A 9,585-nucleotide genomic window follows, 5' to 3' on the forward strand; every position below is an offset into this window, starting at 1 on the left:
TACTGGTATCACAACCATAGACAGGGCCACCACTCAAAGTAAGGCCAGTCACTGGTATCACAACCATAGACAGGGCCACCACTCAAAGTAAGGCCAGTCACTGGTATCGCAGCCATAGACATGGCCACCACTCTAAGTAAGGCCAGTATACTGGTATCACAACCATAGACAGGACCGCCACTCAAAGTAAGGTTAGTCACTGGTATCACAACCATAGACTGGGCCGCCAATCTTAAAGTAAGGTTAGTAGACTGGTATCACAGCTATAGACAGGGCTGCCATTCAAAGTAAGGTTAGTCACTGGTATCACAACCATAGACAGGGCCACCACTCAAAGTAAGGCCAGTCACTGGTATCGCAGCCATAGACAAGGCCACCACTCAAAGTAAGGCCAGTATACTGGTATAACAACCACAGACAGGGCCACCACTCAAAGTAAGGCCAGTATACTGGTATAACAACCACAGACAGGGCCACCACTCAAAGTAAGGCCAGTTACTGTTATCACAACCATAGACAGGGCCACCACTCAAAGTGAGGCCAGTCACTGGTATCACAGCCATAGACTGGGCCGCCATTCAAAGTAAGGCCAGTTACTGGTATCACAACCATAGACAGACCAATATACTGGTATCACAACCATAGACAGGGTCGCCAAACTTAAAGTAAGGTTAGTCACTGGTATCACACCCATAGACTGGGCTGCCAATCTTAAAGTAAGGTTAGTAGACTGGTATCACAGATATAGACAGGGCTGCCATTCAAAGTAAGGTTAGTCACTCGTATCACAACCATAGACTGGGCTGCCAATCTTAAAGTAAGGTTAGTATACTGGTATCACAGCCATAGACAGGGCCACCACTCAAAGTAAGGCCAGTTACTGTTATCACAACCATAGACAGGGCCACCACCCAAAGTAAGGCCAGTTACTGGTATCACAGCCATAGACAGGGCCACCACTCAAAGTAAGGCCAGTTACTGTTATCACAACCATAGACAGGGCCACCACTCAAAGTGAGGCCAGTCGCTGGTATCACAGCCATAGACTGGGCCGCAAATCTTATAGTAAGGCCAGTATACTGGTATCACAGCTATAGACAGGGCGACCATTCAAAGTAAGGTTAGTCACGTGCACTGGTATCACAACCATAGACTGGGTCGCTAAACTTAAAGTAAGGTTAATTAGTTACTGGTATCACAACCATAGACTGGGCCGCCAATCTTAAAGTAAGGTTAGTAGACTGGTATCACAGCTATAGACAGGGCTGCCATTCAAAGAAAGGTTAGTCACTGGTATCACAACCATAGACTTGGCCGCCAAACTTAAAGTAAGGTTAGTCACCGGTATCACAACCATAGACAGGGCAGCCAAATTTAAGTAAGGCCAGTATACTCGTATCACAACCATAGACAGGGCCGCCACTCAATGTAAGATTAGTCAATGGTATCACAGCTATATACAGGGCTGCCACTCAAAGTAAGGCCAGTATACTGGTATAACAACCACAGACAGGGCCACCACTCAAAGTAAGGCCAGTATACTGGTATCACAATCACAGACAGGGCCACCACTCAAAGTAAGGCCAGTATACTGGAATCACAACCACAGACAGGGCCACCACTCAAAGTAAGGCCAGTTACTGTTATCACAACCATAGACAGGGCCACCACTCAAAGTGAGGCCAGTCACTGGTATCACAGCCATAGACATGGCCACCACTCAAAGGAAGGCCAGTATACTGGTATCACAACCATAGACAGGGCCACCACTCAAAGTGAGGCCAGTCACTGGTATCACAGCCATAGACTGGGCCGCCATTCAAAGTAAGGCCAGTCACTGGTATTACAGCCATAGACAGGGCCACCACTCAAAGTAGGGTTAGTCACTGGTATCACAGCTATAGACAGGGCCGCCAAACTATAAGTAAGGTTAGTCACTGGTATCGCAGCCATAGACAGGGCTGTCACTCAAAGTAAGGCCAGTTACTGGTATCACAGCGTGAGCCATAGACAGGGTCACCACTCAAAGTAAGGCCAATATACTGGTATCACAGCCATAGACAGGGACGCTAAACTCAATATTAGACCAGTTGCTAGTATCTCAACCAATAGACTTGACAGTCAACTCAAAGTTAGGTCTGTCACTAGTATCACAACAGTAGACTGAACTGCTAACCTCCAATATTTGTTTATAGTGTATAAAATCTGTGTAAATTATGTAACTTTGGTTTATAGAGCTTGTAAAGAGTATGAAAATGACTTTTGACTGACAGGAACTACAGCACACCCAGCGTCTGGAACGACTACGAGAGGAACAGCTCCAGATGAGAGAGAAAATGGTCAACAAAGCACCATTTGAGCAGAAGACACAGTTTGAACCATGTGTTGTCTGTGGCGACAAAGCGTCAGGTTGTTACATTACTGCAATATTTCATACAGAACAGGGTTGTGGTTTAGGCTGAATTATTTCCATGTTTTTTCCTGATGTAACCCTATTTTATCAATTTAAAAAAATTGACTGATCATTGAGATATTCATGGTGTATATAGTATTAAGCTTTAAGTTGGTTCCTTTTCGTTAGTAAATATGATATTTGAAGTTTTTTCTGAATAAAAAGAACTTTTCACAATCCATACTTACCAACCTGCAGAAAATGTTTAGAAAATAGACATATTGAAAGGTTTTGTCAGCAACTATTGCTTGAATGATCTAGTGAAGAATTATTATAATGATTTGTTGCTATGATTTATAGGCAGACACTACGGAGTGATCAGCTGTGAGGGCTGCAAGGGCTTCTTTAAGAGGAGTATACGCAAGCAATTGGGGTACGCATGCAGAGGAAACAAGGATTGTCCGGTGAACAAGCCCCATCGTAATCGATGTCAGTACTGTCGTCTACAGAAGTGTCTAGCTGTGGGAATGAGATCTGAATGTAAGCAGTCCCTGTCAGAGGCAGGAACATCCGGTAGGCATTTACCTTTCATTCTGCACTGTTGCTCTTAGAAATGGTGAAAGTTCCATTGCATTGGAAATCATATGCAATGAAACTTATATGCTTTATAAGCATCACTATCATGCTTTTAAATTGTTTTCTCCATTGCTGGTTCAGCATCAAATCAAAATCTTCATTAAAACCAATTTTAGTTAAATGTTATCTAAGTGCAACAGCAGTTGAAGGGTACATGCTACCATTTGTGAATCTGTAGTCCTTACAATAGTTTTCTTTAAAACATCTTTCATAAGAATTTGGTTTGTATTGCTACAGGTATATATATATAACAAAATACTAGGTTTGACATTTTTTGAGAAGTTGATGAAAAATTGTATGCCTATAAATATGGTATGTATACATGTACATATAAATCATAAAATGTACTATGAACTTATTGAAAAATTGATCTTTCTGCACATGTCATCTTTATATATTATTACTCATAATATATCCTTTGTGAATTTGTTGCCTCACTGATAGAGAGTAATGTTAAAGATAGTCACCTGACTCTATGCTACTTCAGAAAATCAAGTTTGACAGTTTTACTGGTAGAGATCTGTAGAAGAACAATCATAGGGAAGAAGGTAACAAATGTGTCACCCTGGTGTCGGGATTAGTGCAAGTACATTGTACTGATATTAATTTTACATTATAACTTCAGTAGTTACACAAGGATGTTGACAATTGACAGGGAGGGTCCCTAGAATACTAACAGTTGTATGCCAACATTTCCAGGTTAAGTTGTTTGTGCAGGTGACATAATTCACACTAAATATTATATAACATTTATAATTCTACAAAACCAAAATTTCCAGGTTAAGGTGTTAGTACAGGTGACAGAATTCACACTAAATATTATATAACATTTATAATTCGACAAAACCAAAATTTCCAGGTTAAGGTGTTGATACAGCTGACAGAATTCACACTAAATATTATATAACATTTATAATTCGACAAAACCAGAATTTTTAGGTTAAGGTGTTAGTACAGGTGACAGAATTCACACTAAATATTATGTAACAGTTATAATTCTACAAAACCAGAATTTTCAGGTTAAGGTGTTAGTACAGGTGACAGAATTCACACTAAATATTACATAACATTTATAATTCTACAACAATGGTGACATTTGGTACAGGTACTCCTGTTATATCAGATGCTGTGATAGTAAAAGCAAGTTAGATTTTTTCCCCTACATGTTTTCTTCAAAAAGACAAGCTATTTTGTTCTTCAAAAAGCTCTTGTTCATTTACATTGCCAAGTATGTTTGGAGTTGACCCATAAATGGGTTAGTCAGGACTCAATAGTTAAAGACATCAGCTGTTTCATAGGTTAGAATATTAATACCACCAGAACTGGTGTTTCAAGGTATGATAAAGTAAATGTTGAGAAACGAGTCAGCACTATCAGGAGTAATTTGTGATGTCAGATGGTGCACTTAGTACATAAAACAAATAGCTGGATATCACAATAATGAAAATGGAAAACAAACAAGCGTACGTAAATGCTTATCCAATAATTTGTTGAGAGTAAACTTTCCCAACTCTATCACTGGCATTGTTTATTCCACAGCTGTACAACAGGAGCGTAAACCTCCAGAGAAGGAAAAGGTACCGACCACTGTAGCCACCTCCACACAAAGGATCTACATCAGGAAAGACCTCAACAGTCCATCCGCCGCAATCCCCACCTTCACCACCAAAGTGAGTTACTGATTATGCTTGTTCCAGTCTACTCAGCTGTAAATGATTACGTGGTTGGGCAGTGCTAGAATTGTTAGCTGTTAGCGCCGAAATAACAGCTCCGGCTGTATGCTCCCCATGAAGTTGAGAAAGGTACTTGCTGGTTGCAAAGGCCCTATAACCACAGATAATAATTTGTGAACCGCTTTGAGACAACCTACAAACTAGGTTGTGATAAAGCGGTATATAAGAACCTCCAATTATTATTATTATTATGTATAAATACCGTCATGCCGAATAATGTATAAATATATCGTCATGCTGAAAATAGGTATCTGTGTCCAAAACGTGCAGAGAATTTTTAATAAAACTTTCAATTTTTATCTGAACTCAATTGGCCGGAATACGACCAATTTTTATCTGAACTCAATTGACCGGAATACGACAAGCCTTCTTGTCTGCATAAGGCTTGTGACTGTAAACCTGTCCTGAAAAAGTGTGAAAGTATATGAATATTTAATGTGAATCTCTTCTGTAGATATGAAAGATGAATATAATGTCAATAAAAATAGTGCAACTGAAACTTATTCGAATATGAATTTAAAGCAAGTCATGCTGATAGACTATGATTATAGCAAGGATTAAGACAGAAAATTAATTTCTGTCATTATTTAAAAATATGTCAGATTAACTTTTATCAAGCATCCTGAAATTGGATCTCATGTCTCATATATTCTGTCACTTACAATTGTCAAATTTGTATGCAACTGTACCTCTTAGGGGTCTGATGTTCTGACTATATACAGAGTTAAGGCCCTTTGTTCATTTCAATACTACATTCAGGAGCTTGTCTCTTTCATCCCTATGCAACTGAAGTAATTATATATAAGCTCTTCTATGGATTGATCTGGATGAGTCCATTATGGTCTACAGTGGTGAAAAGGTTAAGGACTATGAATTGATGCATTAGTTAGCCTTGTTGTATCTACATGTACCTGTGTATATGTAAGATTAACTTTTATCAAGCATCCTAAAATTGGATCTCATGTCTCATATATTCTTTCATTTACAATCGTCAAATTTGTATCCAAATGTACCTCTAAGGGGTCTGATGTTCTGACTATATACAGAGTTAAGGCCCTTTGTTCATTTCAATACTACATTCAGGCGCTGGCTCTTTCATCCCTATTCAACTTAAGTAAGCTCTTCCATGGATTGATCTGGATGAGTCCATTATGTTTTACAGTGGTGAAAAGGTTAAGGACTATGAATTGCTTGCATTAGTTAGCCTTGTTGTATCTACATGTACTTGTGTATGTGTAAGATTAACTTTTATCAAGCATCCTAAAATTGGATCTCATGTCTCATATATACTTTCATTTACAATCGTCAAATTTGTATCCAAATGTACCTCTAAGGGGTCTGATGTTCTGACTATATACAGAGTTAAGGCCCTTTGTTCATTTCAATACTACATTCAGGCGCTGGCTCTTTCATCCCTATTCAACTTAAGTAAGCTCTTCCATGGATTGATCTGGATGAGTCCATTATGTTTTACAGTGGTGAAAAGGTTAAGGACTATGAATTGCTCGCATTAGTTAGCCTTGTTGTATCTACATGTACTTGTGTATGTTTATATTATATGTGTCACATCAAATCAATAATTTTTTAAATAGGAACAGTCATTTCCTATGTCCTCACAGATCCCCGAAGAGATGACGCCCCGAGCGGCATCTAATCTCCTGGCCAACTTACAGGAGCGTATCGTCCAAACAGACCAAGGGTCTTTAGTGCTGAGTGCAAACTCCCCACAGTCAACGGCCAATACAGGTATATATATGTGGACCTTCATTAAATGTTAAAAGATCACACAATTCAAGACTTTTCAAATAAAATTTCTACAAATATCATACCAAACATATCGTTAATGTGCCTTTTCAAATTATGAAATTTTTATTGGCATTGAAAGATATTGTGACATTTTTGTAGTTATTTGTAGATCACATTTTCCTCGTTTGGGAAGTGTTTTGATGTCTAAAAAAATCTACATTGTCATGTGTAAACAGTTTTGGAAATTTTTCCGGTAGTTTAAAACTGTTCAATTAAATTGCTCCAGATATTAATAAAACACCCTGTGATATAATTATATAAAGCTTTCTCTGTTAGAAATATTTCATGGTTCAGAAGCTTTGTGTTGTAATGGAAACAGGTTTTGGATTACACACTTTAATCATGTTCAGATCATAACCAAGTATTTCAATTTCTTTTATCCCTTTTATGACCTTGTATACATTTGGGGAGGACAGGGGTTACATATACCACCAACTCAATGTTGCTTAAACCACAGAAAAAATTATCAAATTTACTTCAGTCTTTCCATAGGTTGTTTGAGATTTTTCATCCTAGATACTCTAGTGTTTTCACCTTGTTAGACATGAAACAAGTTTGTTGTTCTGGTATTTGAGAATTGCAAAGTATTCAAGAACGACCAAAAAAAGTGTTATTTGCCTAGAGACAGTGATTGTATTTGACTAAAAAAAATGCTTTTTGCAATCTACTGTATAGCTTGGTTTAATTTCTGACCACCCGAGCTGTTTTGTTTTGTACAGATCTGAGTACCCTAGCCAGTGTTGTGACTACCCTTGCCAACATGGGCAAAAAGAACCAAGATGAAGTGGATCTTCAGATTCCCCATCCGTTTGAGACCACCACTGTTACAACATCGTCTGTAGCCAAGGCATTTGATACATTAGCCAAAGCTGTCCAGACTCAGCAGTCTCTCCATTCTAACCAGGTTAGTAACTGCTGCAGCCGAAGATGCAAATAATATCAAAAAATTGCCATGGAGATAAAAGAAAGATATTTGATGGAATTATTAATAAATCTGATAAATAAGGTTGATTTTTATGCCCCCCCCGCCATGAAATGGGGGGTAGGGGGGCATATAGTGTTGCCCATGTCTGTCGCGTCCCTTCCCAATTCAATGTAAACACCGTCCTGTCCCGTCCCTTCCCAATTCAATGTTAACACTTAGCAACTTCATTCTTTCACAGATTTTCATCAAACTTAATACAAAGGGGGCGTTCCATGTCTTGCAGACATTTCCGAGTTTCAAAGGAATTATCAGCTGTTCTAGTATATACAGTATTCTCCACCATCGTTCAAAACTGAGTGTTATTTACAATGTGTGATAAAGACTTGTATTGCATTTATTTGTTAAGACAGGGTTTGGAAAGGGCTGGCCTTGAAAAGTCCTTAAATTGATGAAAAGGCCCTGATATGTATAATAGCCCTTAAATTTAACAAGAATGCTCTCATAAAAATGAATTCAGAAAATATAAGAATGAAAGATTTGTTACAGTTAATTTCTAGATTATAGACTACCGACCAGAGTTTGATTTTAGGGTTGTTGGGTGTTTATTTTGGAAGTTTAAAGGCATCCAGGCTACTCATCCAGATCTCAATTTTTAAGAATTCGAAACTAGCAGAAGATATTTCAGGCCTTGATTTTACATGGAAAAAAACCCCTAACAAGTCTTGAATCTTATAGCAAAATCCTGTATAAATATCTGTAAAATTGGTCATCATTATCTGGGATAAATGATGAATTTGTTTCCAGACAAGAGGAACTAAACAGCAGTTGTACATGTGGGTGAAGGGCAATCAAATCTGTTTCAAATAAGTTTCAATTGACGAACTTTAAATGTCAAAGGGACCAGATATGTTGAGAATTTTCTGAACCTGAATCTACAGAATTATGCTGATTGGAGTGAAGCTATTTGTCCTGAAACTTGCTTGGATAGGGCTGGGCTATTGTATGGGATAAAATGTATGGTTTTTAACCAACTTTCAAGGTCACAGTAGAATTATGTTTTGAAGAGTTTAGACCACATCTATAAACCTATGATACTCAGGGTAATGATATTAGACTTGTAGGCTGTAGCTTGCCTGGTGAGAAGACTATCAAGTTTGTGCATTTGAATGACCTTGACATACTCAAAAGGCATGTTTGTGTAGTGATATTGTTATGCATATATATAATTTTAGCAGTGACAATTTTGTTTATGCATGTGTTCGGACACTTAACAAAACCTTTTATGAGTGCTGGATCTTCAACCATTCAAGAGTTGCAGTTAACAAAAAAGTGATAATTTTGAGTTACGGAAATTGTTCTTTCTCTGTACATTTAGGATGTAAATCAAAAGGAATTTGTTCTTTCTGTTTAATTCAGGATGGGAATTAGACAATTTTTTGGACCCGAATGGTCTAGATTAATCTGTGCATGATATATCAAAATAATTATTATATGTGTTGTGATAAATTGCTATTTTTGTATATATATAAACCAGTTATGTTGCTATGTGTATACATTTTTAATTGTTGTTATTGTTGTTATTGTTGTAATGTGTACAGTCGAGCCTTAGGAATTATAAAAAAAGTTTTTTTTAAACGAAAAAGTCAAAGTTATCAATTTTTGAATAAATGAAGCATGACTACTAAAGCAGATCTAAAACATTTTTTTTTCTTTGATATTTCACTGGAACATATAGCATGCAGTTGATAAATTTATAAACAGAACACATGACATTTTCCTGTATTTAAAAACTTTTCTAAGTTATCAATTTTTGAATAAATGAAGCATGACTACTAAAGCAGATCTAAAACATTTTTTTTTTCTTTGATATTTCACTGGAACATATAGCATGCAGTTTATAAATTTATAAACAGAACACATGACATTTTCCTGTATTTGAAAACTTTTCTAGACTGTATATCATTTAAAGTAGATAAACTAGTCATCATTATTTCCAGTAGATAATCCAGCCACAGTTATTCCCAGTAGATAATCCAGCCACAGTTATTCCCAGTAGATAATCCAGCCACAGTTATTCCCAGTAGATAATCCAG

At 37.3% G+C, this 9,585-nt stretch overlaps 1 protein-coding gene across 6 annotated transcripts in view; it reads left to right on the plus strand.

Annotated features, from left to right (window-relative positions):
* The window catches only part of LOC110461676 (orphan steroid hormone receptor 2-like), a 31,300-nt gene that overhangs the window by 11,683 nt on the left and 10,032 nt on the right, over positions 1 to 9,585 (plus strand). For 2 of the 6 annotated variants that reach the window (XM_021515248.1, XM_021515252.1), the window contains exons 4-8: positions 2,274 to 2,409; positions 2,753 to 2,965; positions 4,568 to 4,698; positions 6,354 to 6,507; positions 7,287 to 7,471. In XM_021515248.1, the coding sequence (XP_021370923.1) occupies positions 2,274 to 2,409; positions 2,753 to 2,965; positions 4,568 to 4,698; positions 6,354 to 6,507; positions 7,287 to 7,471 (819 nt within the window). The remainder of the gene's footprint in view (positions 1 to 2,273; positions 2,410 to 2,752; positions 2,966 to 4,567; positions 4,699 to 6,353; positions 6,508 to 7,286; positions 7,472 to 9,585) is intronic. The other 4 variants (XM_021515249.1, XM_021515250.1, XM_021515251.1 and 1 more) reach the window with 4 other exon arrangements.

The sequence above is a fragment of the Mizuhopecten yessoensis genome, unplaced genomic scaffold, assembly GCF_002113885.1.
Source record: "Mizuhopecten yessoensis strain PY_sf001 unplaced genomic scaffold, ASM211388v2 scaffold10651, whole genome shotgun sequence".
Taxonomy (NCBI): Eukaryota; Metazoa; Mollusca; class Bivalvia; order Pectinida; family Pectinidae; genus Mizuhopecten; species Mizuhopecten yessoensis.